Source organism: Gracilinanus agilis, chromosome 1 (genome assembly GCF_016433145.1).
Source record: "Gracilinanus agilis isolate LMUSP501 chromosome 1, AgileGrace, whole genome shotgun sequence".
NCBI lineage: Eukaryota > Metazoa > Chordata > Mammalia > Didelphimorphia > Didelphidae > Gracilinanus > Gracilinanus agilis.
Genome location: NC_058130.1, coordinates 8707228 through 8731821, shown reverse-complemented (window position 1 = coordinate 8731821; position 24594 = coordinate 8707228). Strand labels below are relative to the sequence as shown.

General features: G+C 39.7%; 1 protein-coding gene across 1 annotated transcript in view; it reads right to left on the bottom strand.

The window, feature by feature from the left end:
* Nucleotides 1–23763, bottom strand: part of AMPH (amphiphysin) — a 96823-nt gene extending 73060 nt beyond the window's left edge. The window contains exons 1-2 of the mRNA XM_044675400.1: nt 23698–23763; nt 21913–21993 (exon numbers count right to left, since the gene is read on the bottom strand). Of these exons, the coding sequence (XP_044531335.1) occupies nt 21913–21993; nt 23698–23763 (147 nt within the window). The remainder of the gene's footprint in view (nt 1–21912; nt 21994–23697) is intronic.
* Between the last annotated feature and the right edge of the window lie 831 nt (nt 23764–24594).

Below are 24594 nucleotides of genomic sequence, written 5' to 3'. Positions count from 1 at the left end.
AAAACTTTTTCACTGAATTAGGAAAAACTATAACAAAGTTCATTTGGAATAACAAAAGATCAAGAATATCAAGGGAAATAATGAAAAAAAATGTGAATCAATATGGTACTGGCTAAGAGATAGAAGGGAGGATCAGTGGAATAGACTCGGGGTTAATGATGTCAGCAAGACAGTGTATGACAAACCCAAAGAGCCCAACTTTTGGGACATAAATCCCCTATTTGACAAAAACTGCTGGGAAATTTGGAAAACAATATGGGAGAGATTAGGTTTAGATCAACATCTCACACCCTACACCAAGGTAAATTCAGAATGGGTGAATGACTTGAATATAAAGAAGGAAACTATAAATAAATTAAGTGAACACAGAATAGTATACTTGTCAGATCTCTGGGAAAGGAAAGATTTTAAAACCAAGCAAGGGTTAGAGAAAATTACAAAATGTTAAAATAAATTATTTTGATTATATAAAACTAAAAAGCTTTTGTACAAACCAAAACAATGTAGCCAAGATCAGAAGGGAAACAACAAATTGGGAAAAGTCTTTATAACAAAAAACTCTGACAAGGGCCTAATTACTCAAATATACAAGGAGTTAAATCAATTGCATAAAAAATCAAGCCATTCCCCAATTGATAAATGGGCAAGAGACATGAATTGGCAATTTTCAGGTAAAGAAATCAAAACTATCAATAAGCACATGAGAAAGTGTTCTAAATCTCTAATAATTAGAGAAATGCAAATCAAAACAACTCTGAGGTATCACCTCACACCTAGCAGATTGGCTAAAATGAAAGAAGGGGAGAGTAATGAATGTTGGAGGGGATGTGGCAAAATTGGGCCATTAATGCATTGCTGGTGGAGCTGTGAACTGATCCAACCATTCTGGATGGCAATTTGGAACTATGCTCATAGGGTTATAAAAGAATGCCTGCCCTTTGATCCAGCCATACCATTTTTGGGATTGTACCCCAAAGAGATCATAGATAAACAGACTTCCACGAAAATATTCATAGCCGCACTTTTTGTGGTAGCAAAAAACTGGAAAAGGAGGGTATGCCCTTCAATTGGGGAATGGCTGAACAAAAATTGTGGTATATGTTGGTGATGGAATACTACTGTGCTAAAAGGAATAATAAACTGGAGGAATTCCATGTGAATTGGAAAGACCTCCAGGAACTGATGCAGAGTGAAAGGAGCAGAGCCAGAAGAACATTGTACACAGAGACTGATATATTGTGGTAAAATAGAATGTAATGGACTTCTGTACTAGCAGCAATGCAATGACCCAGGGCAATTCTGAGGGATCTATGGAAAAGAACGCTACCCACATTCAGAGGAAGAACAGCAGGAGAGGAAACACAGAAGAAAATCAACTGCTTGAATACATGGGTTGCTGAGGACATGATTGGGGATCGAAAGTACCACACCAATGCAACTATCAACAATTTGGAAATAGGTCTTGATTAATGACACATGTTAAAACCAGTGGAAATGCATATTGGCCAGGGGAGTGGGGAGGTCGGGGGGTGAAGGGGAAAGTAGGAGCATGAATCATGTAACCATTTTAACTTTTCTAAAATATAAATATTAGTAAATGTTTAAAATTAAAAAAAAAGAAACAATAATTTCGTAGAAGAGAATGACAATGATGAGACATCCTACCAAAATCTTTGGGATGCAGCCAACTCAATACTCAGGGGGATATTTATATCATTGAGTGCATATATCAACAAATTAGGGGGGGGGCAGAGGTCAATTAATTGGGCATGCAAATCAAAAAGCTAGAAAGCAAACTAATTAAAAATCCCCAGATGGGGGGCAGCTGGGTAGCTCAGTGGATTGAGAGCCAGGCCTAGAGACAGGAGGTCCTAGGTTCAAATCCGGCCTCAGACACTTCCCAGCTGTGTGACCCTGGGCAAGTCACTTGACCCCCATTGCCCACCCTTACCAATCTTCCACCTATAAGTCAATACACAGAAGTTAAGAATTTAAAATTTTAAAAAAAATCCTCAGATGAAAATTAAATTAGAAATCCTAAAAAATTAAAGGAGAAATTAATAAAACCAAAAGTAAAAGAACTATTGAATTAATAAATAAGACCAAAAGCTGGTACTTTGAAAAACGAATAAAATAGATAAAGTACTGCTTAATCTAATAAAAGAAAAGAAGAAAAACAAATTAACAGTATCAAAGATGACAAGGGATACTTCACCTCTAATGAAGAGGAAATTAAGGCAATCATTAAATACTATTTTGCCCAATTATATGGCAATAAATATGGCAATCTGGGTGATATGGATGAATATTTACAAAAATATAAATTGCCTATATTAACAGTAGAAGAAATAGAATACTTAAATAATCCTATATCAGAAAAAGAAATTGAACTCTTGAAGAAAAAAGAACTCCTGAAGAAAAAATCTCCAGGGCCTGATGGATTCACAAGTGAATTCTATCAAACATTCAAAGAACACTTAATCCCAATACTATACAAACTATTTGACATAATAAGCAAAGGAGTTCTACCAAATTCCTTGTATGACACTAATATGGTACTGATTCCAAAGCCAGGCAGGTCAAAAACAGAGAAAGAAAACTACAGACTAGTCTCCTTAATGAACATAGATGCAAGATTCTGAAATAGAATACTAGCAAAAAAGACTCTAGCAAGTGATCATGAGGATTATTCATTATAATCAGGTGGGAATTATACCAGGAATGCAAGGATGGTTCAATATTAGGAAAATCATCCATCCATATAATTGACCATATCAACAAGCAAACCAACAGAAATCACATGATTATCTCAATAGATGTAGGAAAAAGCCTTTGACAAAATACAACTCCCATTTCTATTGAAAACACTAGGAATAGAAGGGCCTTTCCAAAAAATAATAAACAGTATATATCTAAAACCATTAGCAAGCATCATTTGCAACAGGGATAAATTAGAACAATTCCCAATAAAATCAGGAGTGAAACAAGGATGCCCATTATCACCTCTATTATTTAGCATTGTACTAGAAACACTGGCAGTAGCAATTAGAGAAGAAAAAGAAATTGAAGGTATTGAAATAGGCAATGAGGAGACCAAGCTATCACTCTTTGCAGATGATATGATGGTCTACCTAAAGAATCCTAGGGAATCAACTAAAAAGCTAGTGGAAATAATCAACAACTTTAGCAAAGTAGTGGGATGCAAAATAAATCCATATAAATCATCAGCATTACTATATATCTCCAACACATCTCAACTGCAAGAGTTAGAAAGAGATATTCTATTTAAAATTACCCTAGACCAGTGGTTCCCAAACTTTTTTGGCCTACCACCCCCTTTCCAGAAAAAATTTTACTTAGCCCCTGGAAACTAATTTTTTTTTAAATTTTAATAGCAATTCATAGGAAAGATAAATGCATCTGTGGCCATCACTACTCCCCTGGATCGCTGCAGCACCCACCAGGGGGCGGTGGCACCCACTTTGGGAATCACTGCCCTAGACAATATAAAATAATTAGGAATCTATCTGCCAAGACAAACACAGGAATTATACAAACACAACTGCAAAACGCTTTCCACACAATCAAAACTATATCTAAACAACTGGAAAAACATGCTCATGGGTAGGACAAGCTAACATAATAAAAATGACAATCCTACTCAAATTAATTAATTTATTTAGTGTCATAACTATCAAACTACCAAGAAACTTTTTTACTGAATTAGAAAAAACTATAATAAAGTTCATTTGGAAGACCAAAAGATCAAGAATATCAAGGGAAATAATGAAAAAAAAATGTGAAGGAAAGTGGCCTAGCAGTACCAGATCTTAAACTGTACTATAAAGCAGTGGTCATCAAAACAATATGGTACTGGCTAAGAGACAGAAGGGAGGATCAGTGGAATAGTCTTGGGGTAAGTGACCTCAATAAGACAGTCTATGATAAACCCAAAGAGTTCAGCTTTTGGAACAAAAATCTTTGACAAAAACTTCTGGGAAAATTGGAAAACAGTATGGGAGAGATTAGGTTTAGATCAACATCTCACACTGTACACCAGTATAAACTCAGAATGGGTGAATGAATTAAATATAAAGAAGAAAACTATAAGTAAATTAGATGAACACAGAATGATACACTTGTCAGATCTTTAGGAAATGAAAGATTTTAAGACCAAGCAAGTGTCAGAAAAAAATTACAAAATTTAAAATAAATAATTTTGATTAAATTAAATTGAAAAGTTTTTGTAAAAACAAAATGAATGCAACCAAAATTAAAAGGGAAACAACAAATTGGGAAAAAAATTTATAACAAAAACCTCTGACAAAGTTCTAATTATTCAAATTTATATTTATTTATATTTATAATTGTATAAAAAATCTAGCCATTCTCCAATTGATAAATGGGTAAGGGACATGAATAGGCAATTTTCAGATAAAGAAATCAAAACTATTAATAAGAACATGAAAAGGTATTCTAAATCTCTTATAATTTGAGAAATGCAAATCAAAACAACACTCAGGTACCACCTCACACTTAGCAGATTGGTTAAAATGACAGCAAAGGAAAGTAGAAAATGTTGGAGGGGATGTGGCAAAATTGGGACATTAATGCATTGCTGGTAGAGTTGTGAATTGATCCAACCATTCTGGATGGCAATTTGGAACTATGCTGAAAGGGCTTTAAAAGACTGTCTGACATGTAAAACTCAGTGGAATTGTGCATCGGTTATGGGAGGGGGTGGTAGGAGGGGAGGGATAGAACATGAGTCCTGTAACCATGGAAAACTCTTCTAAATTAATTAATCAATTAAGAGATAGTATTAAAAAATAAATAAAAGACTGTCTGTGTTTTGATCCAGTCATACCACTGCTGGGTTTGTACCCCAAAGAGATCATAGGGGAAAAGACTTGTACAAAAATATTTATAGCTGCACACTTTGTGGTGGCAAAAAATTGGAAAATGCTGTTATGTCCTTCAATTGGGGAATGGCTGAACAAATTGTATCTGTTGGTGATGGAATACTATTATGCTCAAAGGAATAACAAACTGGAGGAATTCCATGTGAACTGGAAAGACCTCCAGGAAGTGATGCAGAGTGAAAGGAGCAGAACCAGGAGAATGTTGTACACAGAGATGGATACATTGTAGCACAAAGAATGTAATGGACGTCTGTACTAGCAGCAATGCAATGATCCAGGACAACTCTGAGGGAATTATGAGAAATAATACTATCCACATTCAGAGGAAGAACTGTGGGAGTAGAAACACAGAAGAAAAACAACAGCTTGATCACATGAGTTGATGGGGATAAGATTGGGGAAAGTGACTCAAAACAATCACCCTAGTTCAAATATTAATAATATGGAAATATATCTTGATCAATGACACATGTAAAACCCAGTGAAATTGTGCATTGGCTATGGGAGGGGGGTTGAGGGAGGGTGAGGAAAGAAGATGAATCTTATAACCATGGAAAACTATTCAAAATTAATTAGTTAAATACATTTTCTATTTAAAAAAAAAAAGAAAATCTTAGTAAGAAATGCCTTCCTGCTTCCATATTGCTCAGAATCTGGGAGGAAATGTGATTAGTCCTTTTGTTGATAAAGTTCTAAAGTGGTATGGACTCAGTGACAGCAGGAATGTTGAAATCTACTGTTATAGAACTGTAATATTTCACAGAAAACAATGAGATTATTTACTAAGAGCTCCTTCTTTCCTCCGCACATTGTAGAAGTGGGATTACTGTGCTTATATTTGAGGCAGGAAGCAAGATGGTTAGATCTCTATTTCCCCTCTCCTGTAAGTCCCCTCAGCCCTAATCCCCGATGGAAAAATTACAAAAATCACAGAATAGTAGAGGTTGGGTGAATGTTAGAGATTATTAATTCTAAACCCTTCTCTTAACAGATGAGGAAACTGAGGTTCTAGGACTTGATATAAATTCCTCAAGTTCACTAAAGTTGTGACAGGCCTGGACCACAGATATCAAAGCCTTTAGCCTATAAATCCTGAGTTTCCATTACTTTAACAGCTATCAACAGAGTCAGATAGAGAGAGAGTGAATGGCCAGGAAACACCGGAGAAAGCCAGGCTCAGACAAAGTCAGGGGGTCACTCAAATAACCAATTCAGAGGAATGGGAAGAAAATGTGAACTAAGAACAAAGGGAGAGATCCAGAATTGGGTGAGGGTCTGTGCAGCGTGTCCATGGATGGAGGACAGAATGGAGTGACTATGCAGAGGAGACAGAGAATCACCATGGAAGAGCCAGCATGGAGGCACCATGGAGGAGGCAGAATAGCAGTTCCCATAGTTAAGACACTGTTTCCCTTACATCAAGCACGAACTTGTCTCTGGGCTTTCTGCCCCCCTTTCAATAGTCAGACCAAGACCAAAGCTCAAGGTCAAAGTCGGGTCCTCACGGCCAGGGGCTGAGATGGAGCACAGCTTGAAGGCTGGTAGCTAGAAGAAATTCTGGACTCTTCCCCATCCCCTGCTCCACCCACCTACAAGTCCAAATCTCTAAGACATACAAGACTGATAGAAGAATGGCTCTAACAGCTATGAAGATGGTGCAAGGAATGGACCAATCCATAAAACAGAAGACAGCTAGCCTGAGCTGCTCCCACCTGTCTACCTTCTCCTCTCTCAGGAAGAAAGAGATGGCTCAGCCTTTGCCCTCTATCTATCTCTCGCATCTGCACCCAGTCTGCAAGCAGACTTCCATTTGCTTGGCAAACATGGGCCGTTGCAGAAGTGGTGGCCCCAGGAGTTAGGCGCTTATTTTTGGTATTTGCAGAAATTTCTCCCTTTCCAAATACATGCAGGAGAAGAATAGATTTAGGAGCAAAATATCAAATGTCAAATTGGTTTAATCCCCCAGAGGTAAATTAAATTGGACTCGGGCTTAAGATATGTGTTAACCAAATCTCTGGAAACATTTGAAGTTTGGAAGGAAATAAATTATCAAAGAGATGAGGCTTAATGGGTGCATAATAGGGAGCTCGCTAACCGATAACTAATACGGCTATAACTCTGCAATAGCCTAGGATCAAAGAATCCTTTAGCGGCGCATCTCCGAGCTCTGGAGACGGAGGCAATCCCCAGGGCTCTGGAGCAGGCCTCACAGTGTGACAAGTTAATAGATCACTGACAAGCTAGAGGACAACAGCTTGTCAAAGGAGAAGCCGGCAGGAGCTCTCTCATTTACAATTTCTCTGGTTCATGGTGAGCCCTACGAAGCAAGGACAGCAGCCCCAGAAGGACTGTATCTTTTATCTTTTGTCCCAGTTTTAATGAGGAATGCATGGAAGCGAGGAGGGGAAAGTGAAGGTGATGAGGGGATGTCATTTCCCCCAGGAGGAAGGGGCAAAGTTATCTGTATGAACCTGGGTCCTTGAATGCCATGCCAATGGCGGTGTGTGGTTTTCTGAAGCTGGAGGGGCTTTGGGCATGGCCTTGGAGTCTGTCTGTTGGCCATGGACCAGCCTGGTTAGGTATGTAGCATCCTACTATCCTCCCTCATAGGAACACTTCCCTAGAGATGTTGCTGCTGTGATTAGGATGTAAGCTCCTTCAGGGCAGGTCCATTTGGCTTTTCTCTGCATATTCTCAGCACTTATTACATTGCTTAGAGCACAGTAAGTGCTTAATATGTGCTTTTCATCATTCACTCATGTATATCCATGATTTTCCGTCTCTTCTCTCTGCCTGTATACGGGCTGAGCCCCACAATTGAAGTGACCTCCCTCTCTCATCTCCACCTCTTGGAGTTCCTAGTTTACTTCCTAGCAAAACTCACATGGCACCTCCTACAGGAGGTCCTCCTTGATCCCCTTCCTCAGCCCTTCCTCCCCTCAAAATCACTTTGTCTATATTTTGTATTTATTTATCTGAGGACAAGCCATAGTAGAAGGCACTCCCTAAAGATAGGGCTGGTTTATCTGTGTTGTGTTTTGCCTTCTTTTTTGTGTTTTGAACCTTGGACTCTGGCCCAGTGTGTGGCACACAGCAATGGCCTAATAAATGCTTGCTGCATGAATAAATGGGCAATTTGATCTTTCCCAAACTGTAAAGATTTGAATTATGATGAGGCGGCTCTTAATTAAAGGCTCAGTGAGCTCTGCTTGGGTGTCTTCTTGAAGAGTTTCTTGTTCTGCTACACACTGAACTCGGGGGGGCCCTGCAGTCCCTTCCTGCTCTGGAATTCTGGGGGAGCCTCCCTGATGGCCTTAATGGATCCCATGGGGACTGCCCGAGAGCATGTGAGCTCAGATCCCATGAGCACAGCGGGATGGCAGACTTTCAGGGAAATACTAATCCATGAAATGATTGAGCTATTCCAGCTCAGCTTTTAAATGGGCGACATTCAAGGAAAGAGCAACCTGGGGAGAGCCAGGCAGGACAGAAAGGAGGACGAGGTCTTTTCAAATGAGCCATTATAAAGTGAGCATCCACAAAAGGTTTGGATGGGAGCATAATTAGGTGGCAGCACAATAACACGAATAGCTAGCATTTACTTAAGCACTTTAATATTTGCAAAGTACTTTGTATTATCACATCAGGTCCTCCCAGCCACCCCGGGAGATAGAGCTGTTATCATCTCCATTTTACTAAGAATCTGAAGTTGGATGAGATGAAATGATTTGTCCAGAGTCAGGCAATCGAATTTTTGAGGCAGGATGTGAACCCAGGTCTTCCCAGCTCCAAGTTTAGCTCTCCATCCACTATAAGAATTTTAGGTAAGCCCAGAAAGGTCACCTAGGCAATGAGTATATAAGGGAGATCTGATTCTTTGTTTCAGTATCCCCATGAAATCATGCAACTTCATATTCCAAGCACTCCATCAAAAACTCGTGCTACCATCTGTGTGACCCTGGGCAAGTCACTTGACCCCCATTGCCTACCCTTACCACTCTTCTGCCTTGGAGCCAATACACAGTATTGACTCCAAGACGGAAGGTAAGGGTTAAAAAAAAAAACTCGTGCTACCCAGGGACTGCAAAATTTAACACTGGGAAATATTTTTCAAACAAGATAATGGAAATGGAGGTGAGTTTTCCTGGTAGTCAAGGGACCTGGATTCAAGAATGTTTAGCACTTGAATTGAATACATTCTGTCCTAAAGATTTAGAGTCTATTAGTTTGAATCCTTACCCAGGATGGTGACCCCCCCAGATATTGCTATCTCCTGGATTTTACTGGGTAAGGAAATATACTAGGATTAGGAAAGAACTCTCTCCGAAATCTTACTCCAATCAGTTGGATTTACCCCAACATTTAGAGACCAATAGGTCCCAGTATTAAATAAATTATTCGAAATAACAAGTAAAGAAGGAGTTTTACCAAATTCCTTTTATGAAACAAACATGGTGCTAATACCCAAACCAGAAAGAGTGAAAGCAGAGAAAGAAAATTCTAGACCAATGTCATTAATGAATGCAGATGCAAAAATCCTAAATAAAATACTAGCCAGGACACTACAACAATACATCATAAAAAGATTACATAGTGACCAAACAGAATTTATGACAAAAATTCAGAGATGTTTTAATGTAAGGAAAAGTATCAATATAATTGGTAATATTAATAACAAAAATATTAAAAACCATGTGATTATATCAATAGATGTAGAAATAATTTTTGATAAAATATCACATTCATTCCCATTAAAAAACAAGGGAAAGCACAGGCATAAATGGAGTTTTTCTCACAATGATACGAAGTATTTACCTAAAACCACAGGCAAGAATGATCTGTAATAAAAAGAAGCTAGAAGCCTTCCCAATAAGATCAGGAGCAAAACAAGGAGGTCCATTATCACTAGTACTATTGAACATAGTATTAAAAATGCTAGTAAGAGTAATAAGAAAAAGAAATGGATCAAACCCGGCCTCAGCCACTTCCCAGCTGTGTGACCCTGGGCAAGTCACTTGACCCCCATTGCCCACCCTTACCAATCTTCTACCTATGAGACAATACACCAAAGTACAAGGGTTAAAAATTTAAAAAAAATTAAAAAAAAGAAATGGAAAGAATAAGAATGAACAAAGGTAATAAAACTATCTCTTTTTGCATATTGTGAGAATTTATTTTTCATTTTCTGTATTAATTCCTATATATTAGGGAGAATTACTGTATATTTCTATGTCTGGGATTTGGGTCACTGATACCATCTAGTCTTCTTCTTTTTGCATTTTCTTTGTCCTTAGGAATTCCAAGAAATGCCAACTTCTTTTTAAAAATAAAAAAACATAATTTGGTTAATAAATGAAGAAAAAAAAGGGTTTTTTTCTGGCTTACAATATATGTCCACTTATGGGAATGGGAACAGGTAGAGAGGTTGATAGACCACCTCTTAATTAGCTATCACCAATTAAAGATGTCTTGGGATGATAAAGGGAAGGACTGAAAAATGAGCTCCTAAAAACCAATTTATTAGACCACCTTAGCCAGAACGTATTGTCCCCCTGCATCACTTTACTGGTTATGATGCTAGCCTAACCAATAAGCCTGATGTAATCAATAAACTTGTATTCTTACTCCCAAAGCAGTCTCAAGATAGTTTTAATCATAATATGATGGTATATGTGGGAAATCCTAGAGATTCAAATAAAAAGTAAGTTGAAACAATCAATAATTTTAATAAAGTAGCAAGATATTAAACAAATCCACACAAATCATCAGCATTATTATATATTAGTAACAAAGTCCCGTAGGAAGAGATAGAAAGAGATACTCCACTTAAAATAACCATAGATAGAATAAAATACCTGAGAGTATATCTGTCAAAACAAACCCAAGAACTGTATGGACATAACTATATGGATTTTTTTATCCAAATAAAGTCACATCTAAAAATTAAAGAAATACTAATTAATTGTTCATGAACAGGCAGAGTTAAGATAATTAAAATGCCAATACTACCTAAACTAACCTACTTATTCAATGCCATCTCAATCAAATTACCAATAAATTATTTTGTTGATTTAGAATAATAATAATATAATAACAAAATTCATTTGGAAGAACAAAAGCTCGAGGACATCAAAAGAATTGATGAAAAAAAAGTAAAGGAAGGATGCCTGGGAATACTGGATTTTAAACTGTATTATAAAGCAGTACGTTTCAAAACTATCTACTAGTGTGGCTAAGAAAAGAAAGTTAGATAATCAGTGGAACAGAACAGACACATACAAGAAATAGTTTATAGTAATCTAGCATTTGACAAAAGTTGGGGTCTAGGCTATTGAGATAAGAAATCATTATTTGATAAAATTTGCTAGAACTGGAAAGTAGCTTGGCAGAACTAGACAAGACTAATGTCTTACCCCATTCACTAAGATAAGATCAAAATGGATACATAATCTAGACACAAAAAGAGATACCAGGGGGGCAGCTGGGTAGCTCAGTGGATTGAGAGCCAGGCCTAGAGACAGGAGGTCCTAGGTTCAAACCCGGCCTCAGCCACTTCCCAGCTGTGTGACCCTGGGCAAGTCACTTGACCCCCATTGCCCACCCTGACCAATCTTCCACCTATGAGACAATACACAGAAGTACAAGGGTTTAAAAAAAAAAAAGAGATACCATAAGCAAATTAGAAGAACAGGGAACATATTACCTAACAGATTTATGAATAGGAGAGTAATATATGGGTAAAGAAGAAATAGAGAGAATTATGAGATGTAAAATGGGTAATTCTGAGCATATTAAATTGAAAAGCTTTTGTACAAATAAAACAAATATTGCTAAGATTAGAAGGAAAGCAGAAAAATGCTGACAATCTCAGACAGAAGTCTCATATCTAAATTATGTAGAGAATCTCGTCAAATTTGTGAAAATAAGAGCCACCCTCCAATTCACAAATGGGCAAAAGTTACGACAGATAGTTTTCAGATGTAGAAATAAAAGCCATATATAAGTATATGAAAAAAATGTGATAAATTGCTACCGACTAAGGAAATGCAAACCAAAACTATTACGAGGTATTATCTCACACCCATCAGATCAGCTAAAGTGACAAAAGGGCAAAGGGACAAATATTGGAGGGTGTATGGAAAAGTAGGGACACTAATACACTGGTGGTGGAACTGTGAACTGGCAAAATCATGTTGGAGAGCTATTTGGAATTACAGCTAAAGACATATAAATCTATATATACCCTTAGATCCAGCAATACAGTTGCTGGGTCTATTTCCTAAGGAGATCAGGGAAAAAGGAAAAGCAACTAAATGTTCCAAAATATTTATAGCAGCTTTCTTTGTGGTGGCCAAAAACTAGAAGTTGAGGAGATGTCCATCAATTGGAGAACGGCTAAACAAAATGTGGTATGTGATTGTGATGGAATTCTACTGCGCTGTCAGAAAAGATGAGTAATTAAAAAAAAAAACTTGGAAAGAACTACATGAGATAACAAAGAGTGAAACAAGTTGAACCAAGAGAACATTCTATACAGCTACAGATTGAAACTTTGAAGAATAGCTTGTGAATGTTCACCTCCAGAAAATGACTGAAAAATGGAAACACCAACATCACATCTATATATGCACATCTGTTTGCTGGATGATGTCTTCTATGATGTGGGGATGGAAAGGAGGAGTTGAGATGCCTGGAAATATATTCTATTCAATTAAAAAAATCTTACTCCAAACCCCATCAGAGGCTATGGCCCAAATGATGTAAAATTACACTATGCTTTAAATACATCACCAAACTAGTACACATATTTCTCCTTACATTAACATAATTCAAATATATATGTATATATATATATACATACCTTTATTTTTTCTTTCATGAACTCAACTTTAAATTATCTTTGTCCTTCTATAGAGGAGTCTATTCCTAACCTGTCAGTCCTATAATAATGTCACATTATTTTGAAGAAGAATGTTAAAAATATGAGAAAGAAATAAAATTTCTATAAATAATAAATAGGCAATTTCAATCAGTTCTGACCAGCATGTTCAGTAAGTTCAACTCCAATAGAGAGAATTCCACTGAACTTGGTTTTAATGTCTCTATTTCAGGGTGAGTGATGAGACCTATTCTGCATGAGATCTGTCTTGCCAGACAGTGTGTAAGCTCTGAATCATTTCTCCACCAAAGCAGACCAGTCAGCACTCGGCAATTTATGCATTTAGAGCAGTGATTCCCAAAGTGGGCGCTACCACCCCCTGGTGGGTGCTGCAGCAATCCAGGAGAGCAGTGATGGTCACACTTTTTTTGTATTACATTCTATTCTGAGTTCAATAAATAGTTTCATAATTTCCAGAGAACACTAAGTCATATTTTTTTCTGGAAAGGGGGCGGTAGGCCAAAAAAGTTTGGGAATGACTGCTTTAGAGTATTGCTGGGAGGCAATTGAGGGGTTAATCTATTTGCCCAAAGTCACCCAACCAATAGGTGTAACAGAAAAGATTGACGCATTCTTACTCTGAAGCCAGTCTCCTGTCCATCCTATCAAGCTGTCTTTCTAGGCGTCAGTTGTCATCACAAAGCCAACAAGAATGGTCAAGTAGGTTCCAGGAACCTGTTCAAAGACTTGGAGATAGGAGACAGGATATCTCTAGTGACTTCTAGACAGTACTAAGAATAATGGGTAAAAATTTCAAGGAATAAAATTTAGGATTGAAGTCAGGAAAAACTTTCTAACAACTGGAGGGTGTCTCAAAGTGGAATGGACTGACTGAAGAGGAGGGAGAGAAAGGGGGTTCTCCTTCCTTGAAGGTCTTTGAGTGGGAGAGTTGGGAGGGAGGCCATTTGTTGGGTAAGATTTCCGGGGATCCATCTTTGATGATGGCCAGATTCCATGTCTACTGAGGGAATTCTGGGATCTGGGATTCTATGTTTTCTCTAATCCTTTGACCTGTGAGAGTAAGTGGATTCCAGACAGTATAACCTGCAACCAAGGAATTTGTTTTGCTTAACTCTGCATATGAATGTTTTGATTTTCTTTTTCTTTTTCAGTGTGTGTGTGTGTGTGTGTGTGCGTGTGTGTGTGTGAAAAGTGGGAAGGAGATAAGATGAATATCTGTTAACTGAAAAAAATAAATTGTAATTTATTTTATTAACTTGCAGATCTTTGTGCAGAATGATCAAGGGCAAATTCAGTCTTAGAGCCAAAGGAACTTCAAAGTACTCTACGGGGGCTGAGTTCATCTCAGTTTCTTCTTTCATGAACTGTATTTACTCCTTTCCATTTCAACACTGCACACACACACACACACAAACACACACACACACACACACATCACAGATAGAATCACAATCTCAAACAAAGGCTGGCTGTCCTGTGAATGTGGCCATCACTCCTTTATGCAGCCTTTCGAGACCCTAAGCTGTGTCCTCAGGAATGTCTGGCCTTCCAGCATTTAAAGAGAGTGCACAAGTCCCAGCCTGGCTCTCCATGCATTTTTAATTCCCATCTCAGAGACATCAGCCCAGCTGGTATTTTATAAGATCATTTATTTTCCACTATTTGCATAAGAACCTGACTTTATTTGCCTGTTAAATCCTACCTCCCTCCTCCCTCCAAGGCCCACACATCACTACAGAAGCAGCAGCCAATGGGTTGGTATTGGCGAGAAAGCCAAGGGAATATGAAATAGTGAGTTTTCTAATTAGAAATCCTGAATCTAACCATTTGTTCTTTGAGGGCTGGAGGCTTATTTATTCATGAGCTCCTGAGAAACAGGGTCCCAACTCTACCCGATGAGTCAACCATAATCTATGCAGAGGTTTTCACATTTCCAGGCATTGTTTATCTCCAGATTTGGGGATAATCAATTCAGTTTAATTTAACAGACACTTATTAAACTCATAATTGGTTCCTAGGCTAGACAGTAGAGATATTCAAAAAACAAAAACAACTCTAATTTATTCCTTTCTTGTTCTCAAGAAGTTTATAATTTAATACGATGGAGATGGAAGTAAGAATGGAAAACAAATATGAAAATGACTGCGCTCCAAGGAGTATACCATCTCTGGAGTCAGAAGAGAACCCCAGGTAAATGTTCTAGTCTGCATTATAGTAGGGCCTTAGAGACAAAGTCTAGCACAGATCTAAATGCATGCATCCCACAGGAGACAATACCTTTGATAATTCATCACTCTTCAATCAATGTGCGTTTATTAAGCTCCTACTATGTGTCAAGCACTGGGAAAATAAAGACAAAAATGAATCTATCTTTGCCTTCAAGAGACCTCTACATCTACATATACAAATATATTCAAACTCTACACCTAATAAAGAAAAGAGAATTTTAGAGAGAGACTCAAGCAGCATGGCAAAGGGAAAGCCTTTGAGCAGAGATGGCATTTGAGCCAAGTTTTGTCATTATAAGAAAGGAAGAACGAAAAGGTTCACTTGAGGAAAGAAGGATAATCATTTCAAAGGATTAGAGCAGTGATTCCCAAAGTGGGTGCCACCGCCCCCTGTTGGGTGCTGCAGCAATCTAGTCGGGTGGTGATGGCCACAGGTGCATTTATCTTTCCTCTAATTGCTATTAAAATTAAAAATAATAATTTCCAGGGGGCTCTAAGTAAATTTTTTTCTGGAAAGGGGGCGGTTGGCCAAAAAAGTTTGGGAACCCCTGGATTAGAGGATGGAATGTCTAGTGTGAGGAAAAGCAAGGAGACCTGTTGGCTAGAGCCTAGACAGAATGTGTTAAAGACATAATGATAGGTTGGAGCAGTTGTGATGGGCTTTAAATGAAAAACAGAGGAATTTGCATTTGATGGTAGAGGTAGTAGGGAGCCAGTGATATTTACTGAGTAAGGCAAACCCCCTTAAATCTATCCATAGACCTCCAGTAAAGAACCTGTTACCAATGAGCGTTAAAAGTGCTAAGTCCAATAGCTTCTTCTCAGTGCTCATCCCTCAAAAGCTCTGAAGCCTTTAATACTATTGATCACTGATCTCTTGATTGAATACTTTCTTCTGCATTGACTATTATGACATGATTCCCTCCTGGCTCTCATCTGGACTACTAGGATTATACTTCTTTTTTTAAACTCTTACTTTCCATTTTAGAATCTATACTGCATATTGGTTCTAAGGCAGAAGAGTGGTAAAGGCTAGGCAATGGGGATTAAGAGACTTGCCTGTAGTGACCTAGCTAGGAAGTGTCTCAGGACAGATTTGAACCCAGAACTTCCTGTTTCTGGACCTGACTCTTAATCCATTGAGCCACCTAGCTGAGCCTGGAATAATTACTTCTAATCCAACTTTTACCCAGTCAACAACAAAATCTTCTGCATAGGTTTGCTAAGGTCATGTTCCTTATTCATTAAACTTGACTGACTCCTCATTCCTTCTAAAATTATATACAGCCCCCTCAGCCACGTAATCAAAATACCCCCCAGTCTTACCCTAAGACTTACCAGCCAACTCCACTTCATAGCCACATTGAACTATTAATTATTCCCCAAGCTTGATACTCTTAATCCCAGTCTCTACTTTTGCATGACTGTCTCCCCTTCCTGGAATGCCCTCCATCTTCATCCCAGCCACTCAGAAGTCACATGCTTCTTCTTTTTTAATATTTCTTTTATTCTTTTATAGCCACATGTTTCTTCAAGGCTCAGGTCTACCTCTGAGAAGTCTTTCTTGATCTCCCCAGTTTTTGGTGCCTTCTTCCTCTTCAAATTAGCTTATGTTATATCCCTAACCAAAATATGTTGCCAAGATATGTTGATGTCTCCCATTTCCAAGTCTTTGGACAAGTTCCTGGAGCCTTGGCCATTTTTGTTGACCTTGTGATGACAACTGACCCCTAGAAAGACATTTCTCAAACATGCCCCTTTTTTGCCTCTGATTATTCCCCTTGCCTGTTACAGATACTTATTACCTCATACCTGGACTATTTTTTTTCTCATTCAAAGATGTTTTATTTTCCCAATTACATATAATAATAACTTTCAACATGTTTTCCAAAATTATAAGATCCAAACCATCTCTCTCCCCTCTTTCCCTTCCCCTACTCGGATATGGTAAACAATTTGACCTGGGCCATACATGTATTATCATGCAAAACACACTTTCAGATTGGTCATTGTTGTAAAAGTGCATTCATACAAAACCAAAACTCCCAAATAAAACCACAAATAAACTGATGTGAAAGATAGTATGCTTTGATCTACATCCATTTTGTTCCAACAGATCTTCCTGTGGAGGTGAATAACATTCTCTGTCAGAAGTTCTTCAGAATTGTCCCAGATCATTGCACTGCTGAGAGCAGCCACGTTTTCACAGTTGATCATCATACAATATTGCTGTTACTGTGCACAATGTTCTCTTGGTTCTGTTTATTTCCCTCTGCATCAATTCATGTAATTCTTTCCAGCTTTTTGTGAAATCTTCTTGCTTATCATTTCTTATAGCACAATAGTATTCCATCACAAACATATACCATAAATTGTTCAGCCATTCCTCAGTTGATGATATTCCCCCAATTTCCAATTCTTTACCACCACAAAAAGAGCTGCTATAAATATTTTTTTTTGTACAAGAAGATCCTTTCCTCCTTTTTAATGATCTTTTGGGGATACAGAACCAGTAGTGGTATTACAGGATCAAAGGGTATGCTCAATTTTATGGTCCTTAGAACATAGTTCCAAATTGTCCTCCAGAATAGTTGGATCAGTTCAAAAGTCCACCAACAATGCATTAGTTTTCCAATTTTGTCACATCCCCTCCAACATTTATAACTTTACTGTCATATTGGCCAATCTGATAGGTATAAGGTAATAACTCAGCATTGTTTTGATTTGCATGTTTCTAATCAAGAGGGAACATTTTTATATGATTATTGACAGCTTTGAAAATTCTTTATTCATATCCTTTGACCATCTATCAATTGGGGAATGACTTGTATTCTTATAAATTTGACTTAGTCCTATATATATTTGAGAAATCACTTTTACTTTATCAGAGAAATTTGTTATAAACATTCCCCCCAGTTTGTTGTTTCCATTCTAATTTTGATTACATTGGTTTTCTTTGTACAAAAGCTTTTTAATTTAATATAATAAAAATTATTCATTTTGCATCTTATATCTCTTGTTTGGCCATAAATTCTTCCCTTCTTCATATGTTTGCCAATGCCTGGACTATTTCAGTGTTGGAGGTCTGCTTCAGATCTCTTCACTTTGATCCATGCTTTATTCAGCCACCAAAGCAATTGTCCTAAAATGCAGTTCTGGCCATGTCACCTCCCTCAATAAATTACAGTAACTCCATATCATCTCCAGGATCAATTATAAAATCTTCTATTTGTCATTCAAAGCCCTTCATCACCTGGCCCCTTCTTAGTCTTTCCAGTCTTTTCATAGCTTCCTTCTAGATCAGTGATGGGCAAACTACTGCCCACGGGCCGGATGGGGGTGGGGGGAGCCTGAAATGTTCTATCCGGCTGCTTGACATTATTCCTAATCTGACTAATACAATGAGTAGGACACAATACAATGAAACTTCGAAAGAGTTGCCTTAGAAACAGACTGACGGAGGAGTATTTCCTTTACTAAGGCCCCCTCTTTAAGTTTGCCCATCACTGTCCTAGATAAATACTCTCTGATCCAGTGACACAAGATGCCCCATCTCCAGAACCTGAGCTTTTTTCTGGCCCTCTCCCATGCCTGGAGTGCCCTTCCTTTTGATTTGGGTTATCTGATTTCTTTGGCTTCCATCAAATCTCAACTAAAATCCCATCTTCTATAGATAACTTTTCCTAATCTGCCTTAATTCTAGTATCTTTCCTCTGTTAATTTCACCCTATTCGTCCTCAGTACAGCTTGTCTGTACATAATTATTTTCATATCATCCTCTCTATTAAACAGTGAATTTGAGAGTTGGGGCCTTATTTTTACCTTCCTTTTCATCTCCAGAGCTTAGAAGAGTGCCTGGCAACACGGTAGGCTTTTGTTAAGTATATTGATTGACTATCTCCATCCCAAATGCTATATGTGACTCTTGAGAATAGAGTTTCTTGTTCAAATACCCCCAAGTTTACAATTCTAGCTAGGATTTCTGAGAATGTTAAAATCTCTGAGAATGAAAGAGTTCAATTATTCTTCCATAATATAAAAAGATTTCTTGACCCAGAAAACTTAAAACTAAAATGGCACCTTCACCATCCCCATTTTCTCACTAATCTTCACCCTAGAAACAACTATAAAAATCCTCTATTTGGCATTCAAAGCCCTTTACGGCCGAGTCCCTTTCTATATTTCCAATCTTCTTTTACCTTAAATCTCTCCCCCATGTACTCTTCCATCCAATGGCACTGGTTTATTGTTGTTTTTCAAACAAAACACTCCTTTGCTTCATCTGTGTCATTCTCTCTGGCTGTTCCTCATGTATGGAATTCTCTCCCCTACCTCATCTTCATCTCTTAAATTCCGTGACTGCCTTCAAGTGCCACCAAACATGCTGTCTTCTGCAAGAAGACTCATTCTTTCCAGTGTTTTTCTGTCCCTTGATCCTTTGGGTGTATGTAGTTCTATTTGTGCTATCTGGCCCATCAGATTGTGAGCCTGATGAGAGCATGAGTTGTCTGTCTGTCTATGGTCTATCTTTGTATCCCTCGCACTTAGCCCAGTGTCTGGTTTATAGTAGATACTTAATAAATCTCATCGTTTTGATTGTCATTTTCATTCTCTCTATCGGCTAGAATAAATTCTGGGAAAGTATCACCAAAATTCATCCTCTTCTGGCTTTGGAAGGAGGAAAAGATAATCTGGCAGTCACTGGCTAAAGCACTTCCATTGTTGCCTTACTCTGCAGAGATAATCGTCCAAGTTGGCCCAGTCAACAGAACTCCGAGCAGATGCAGTGAAAGGTCACCTCCCAGAAAATATGCCAAGCGCTTCCTTCTTCTGGAAATAACCGACTCAGCTTAGTACATTCAAAGGTTGGGCTCTGGGATTACTGGAATATTAAAATGTCATTAAGAAGCCATGTTTTATGATGAGAAAAATCCAAGGGAAAATAGCTTGCTGCCTCTGAGGGATGCACCAACTCTCAGGATACTTACTGGAATATTTTAAAAGGGCAGAGTATAAATGCTCCAGCTAGGTACGCTGTAAACAGGGTCAGGCTGACTTTCCTCCATGTTGACAGCCTCCTCCCCATTTTCCCTTTCCCAAGATTGGCATAGAGAGGGAAAGAGACAGAGATGACTAAATTTGAGACTTCTTTGCTCAAAACCTTCTTGTCCAAATCCCTCTTTTTACAGATAAGAAACTGAGGTCAAGAGAGGTTAAATAATTTTGTCTGAGTTCATAGAGGAACTAGAAGTGGAACTAGAACTCAAGCATCCTGACCCCAGTTCAGTGTTCTTTCTTGAACTCAGGTCTTCCTGAACCCAGGTCCATCATTCTATCCATTGCACCACTGAACTTCAGACTGAGTCTAAAGAATTTGGTAATCTGATTTACACTAATGATCTTTGCAAGGGTGGCCATAAGAACAGTGGGAGGGAAGCCATATTCTCAGTTTCTTCCTCTTCCCTCGAGTGTGCCTATGTTAAAGGTCACCAGATCCTCAAAAACAAGGACTGAGAGGCCTTCACCCTCCAATTGTTGAACCCAAACATCTTGAACTTGAGATGGCCTGCTCCACGGGGTCCAGTGGCAAGCTGGCCAGACAAGCTCTTCCTGTGCAAAAAGGATAGATGGACTCCTTATCACCCAAGACAATTACCTCCACCTAGGGAAGGAAGTGATGAGATGGGACACTGCTCCCTCTGGGCACAGCCAATAGACTCAGTGGAGACAAACTCTCTCTCTCTCTCTCTCTCTGTCTCTGTCTCTCTCTTTAAACCCTCAACTTCTATGTATTGGCTCCTAGGTAGAAGAGTGGTAAGAGTGGGCATTGGGGGTCAAGTGACTTGCCCAGGGTCTCACAGCTGGGAAGCGTCGGAGGCCATATTTGAACCTAGGACCTCTCATCTCTAGGCCTGAGATTGTCTAAAACAGATTTAGGAGTTCTGTTGATGGGTCCTAGGTCTACCCTCCTTTATTAAAGTTTTGTTGATTCCTTTTCTCTTCAATCAGTCAACTCCCAATAGAGAGATTTCTCTTATTACAAAAACTTTTTTTTAATTAAGCAAAATCAACCACCATGCCAACTATAAGGGAGGGAATGTGTAACACTCCTCACTCCTCACTCCCCATCTCATTTTTGGGAAACATCCCATTCTTTCCTTTTTTTCTCTTCTGTTGGCCTTCCCATCCTCCTTACCCCACTGCCATCTTTAACCTAGCCATCACGTGAATATTTTAAATGGTGATTTCGTTTCCCAGCCGTCATGCTTTGTTTTTCTTTTCAAAATAACCCCTTTCTTTCTATTTTCAAATCCAGGACATCAGCAGAATTGAATTTCTGTTTATTGCGATTTAGCCAGCACCTGACCACATTGAGCAAAGCCAGTTAAGTTCCTGCCTTCTAGGAAATTACAGCTTAAAATCTAGAATCGAAAGACCTTCTCAAAGCGTCTCATTTAACTCCAGAAGTCTTCTTTTAAGGCATGGGGAGGGAGGTCTGGGCTCTCTCCATTTGGATGAACTACAGTGCAGTGCTAATACTATACTGAGCATAGCCATCTACTGAGGAATTTTTACAGGAGACACTTTTCTGGAATTCTTATGTGAAAGTCACATCATACTAAAAGACCCATCATTCGTTTGAGGCAAGTTGCAGAAGTCCTGAGCTACCTCCCTCCTAAACTAGAGGTGCTCTTCCTGTTCAATCATTTGGAATTCAGCCCAGTTCCTGATATCAGTGGCCATGTGGGAGCCTCACCCAGCTCTGATGAGTTGGAAGGCATCTGAGTCACATACAAGAAGAAAAGCCATGAGTGAGCCACCAGGGAATTCACTGAAGCACATCAGACAACCTGGAGCTCACCTCTTGGCGTTTGAAGTTCTGCACATATTCCTCGAACTGCTCGTCTTTTGTTTCGTCAGCTTTCCCAAGTTTCTGAAGAACCTGAAGGCGCACAAATAAAAGAAAGCATTAGTCTGCTAATGTTCTTTAGGGAAAACGAGTCATTTCAGTCCCGGGCTTAGTCCAGGAGAACTTCTCCTAAAGATCCCCCTGTTCTAAGGGGAGCAGCATTCTCTGGCGTTTGCAAACAGCTTCTATGGGGTGGTTAGTTGTGTTTCCTAGGGAGCTGAGTCCAAACAAATTCATCCCCTCTTGGGCAGCCCTCCAGTAATCAGTTGGTGAGTGTTCGGCCAGGCCAGCCTTTGGGGGACCGGAGAGAGCCCTGGCCAGGACCGAACTTAAAGGCTTTCCAGCTTGAGAGAACCTAAGGGTCATTCATTCAGGCATTTTCGACTTTTCATGACCCCCCCCCCCCCAACTTGGGGTTTTCTTGGCAAAGATACTAGAATAAGTTTCCATTTCCTTGTCCAGCTCATTTTATAGGTGAGAGAACTGAGGCAACCAGAGTTAAGTGACTCATCCAAGGTCACGGTTAGTAAGTGTCTGAGGCCAGATTTGAGCTGGGGAAGAGGAGTCTTCCTGGCATCCTGTGCACTGTGCCTCCACCCAGAGGCCCAAGTTTGTCTAAGAGCAATCTTAAAAGGTGTATTTGATTGGGGAGGGGGACGGCGGGGAAGGGAGGTAGACCGCCATGCAGCCAGAAATATGGAGAATGGACAAACATCCCAAGGGCTGACCTGGCGTGCAGGACATAGCGAGGAGCTAAAACAACGCACTTGGAGTCACCAAACTGTGTTCAGATTCGACCTTAGACACACTAATTGTATGACATAGAACTACCAGTTAAATCACAGCTTCTCAGCCTCAGTTTCTTCATTTATAAAATGGGAAGAATAAATACAGGTATCCCCCGCATATGAAGACTTTTTCCATCCCAGTTTTGATATATTGCGGGTCCCCATCAGATATTCAATGGGAATTGGGGGAGAGTTTTGAGGAAGTTGCAGATAAGATGGAAAGGCTAACAGATGACAGAGAAAAAGTTTGGAAACTCAGAAATACTTAAAACGTAGGTATAGTGTGGCGTGATATCAATACGCAGCACTTTATCTTTGAATGCCATAAACAGACGCAATTTCTTTTTTAAAGTCAAAGTAAGTAAAAAGGTAAAGTTGGAGAAACGAACCCAAAAGCCCAAAACTTTGATGAGGATTTCCCGGGTCCCAGGAGTGCCTCCGGCCTCCCCCCGTGATATGGAAGGGCTGCCTGGATTTACCTCGCAAGAGCAAAAAGGACCACGTGGGTGTTTGGGAAACCTGGCAGCCCTGGGCACACCCATCTCCGCTGTCCCCGGCATTCTTTTTATGGTTGACAGAAAGAGCAGAAGGTCTCCTGGCTCGCCAGACACTGCCAGACACTGCCGGACACTGCCCGGGAGGCCTAACGGAGAGCCACACACTTGCCAAAGGCTCAGGCGATAGAAGGCTCTGCAGGGAGCAGGTCAGAATTTCCGAGGATCACCGCTGCCAGCCCTATGAATGCCAGCCGCCGCACGCCCGATCTTAGGGGGCCACGTGGGAAAGGCCTTCCGTTCCTCAGACTCGGCAGTGAGGAGGTCCCAGGGGCCAAGGGGGCTCTCCCTAAGCCCTAGCAGCGCACTATGTTCTTGCACCCAGAGTCGCTGCTTAAATGGAGAAGGGGGGCTGCCTGGACATCTTTTCACTTTTATTAGTGATGCTGCGGCACCGGGAGGCATCGGACGACTCTGCCGCCCAAGAACTCTTCAAGAAGAACGTGATGAACGTCCGGCATGGCGGGAGGGAGCCGGCTGCAACGTGTAAGCAGGGAGAACAGGAATAGCGAATAATATCCAGGGAGCGAATGGCAGAGAGGCAAGAGGGCTGCGAGGCGCAGCTAGACTCTTCTCTTGGTACTTGCAATGGCAGGAGACATCGGGGAAGACCTCCAGCCCAGGGGACTTTGGGGAGAACATGGACCAGCGATTTACAGGATGGGGAGGCGTTTCACTGGAGGGAACTCCTAAATGAATGTAATTACATGGCCGTTGGGAAGAGAATCGGCCACATAGCGTTTGAGCAATCCGTCATGTCTATGAATGTGGGAGCAGCACAAACAGATCAGGGGGTCCCGTGCCCAGTGGACCCCAGGACGTAAAACTTCGGGGTAGTTAGGAAGTCGGGGGCTTTCCATTCAGCAAGGCTGTGAAACAAGCCCAGAGCACCCCAGTGCACCCCATTAACTTAGAAGCAGTAAGACACGTTGTCTGCTCCCCAGCAGAAAAAAAGCAAACATCTCCCTCTCCCCAGAACACGGGAGGTGCTGCCGAGGAAACAATAACCAAGAAAACGGTAATAAGAAAAGAAAAAAACAAAAATGTAAGAAGAACATATAATATTCTATACAAAACTGGGTCACATGTTGGCATGTTGAATTGACTGTTTCTTGTGATTTATTATCCTACAGAAAACAGTGCTCAGGGCCACGAAGGCAATCCGCATCCGTTGTTTCTATCTTGTACAGCATCACCAATCGCTGTTCCTGCAAAAGCCTGGGTAAGCCTTAGGTAAATTCTTTAGCCTACGTCATTTTACCTGTAAATTGTGCGCCTCAAGTCAATAAAGG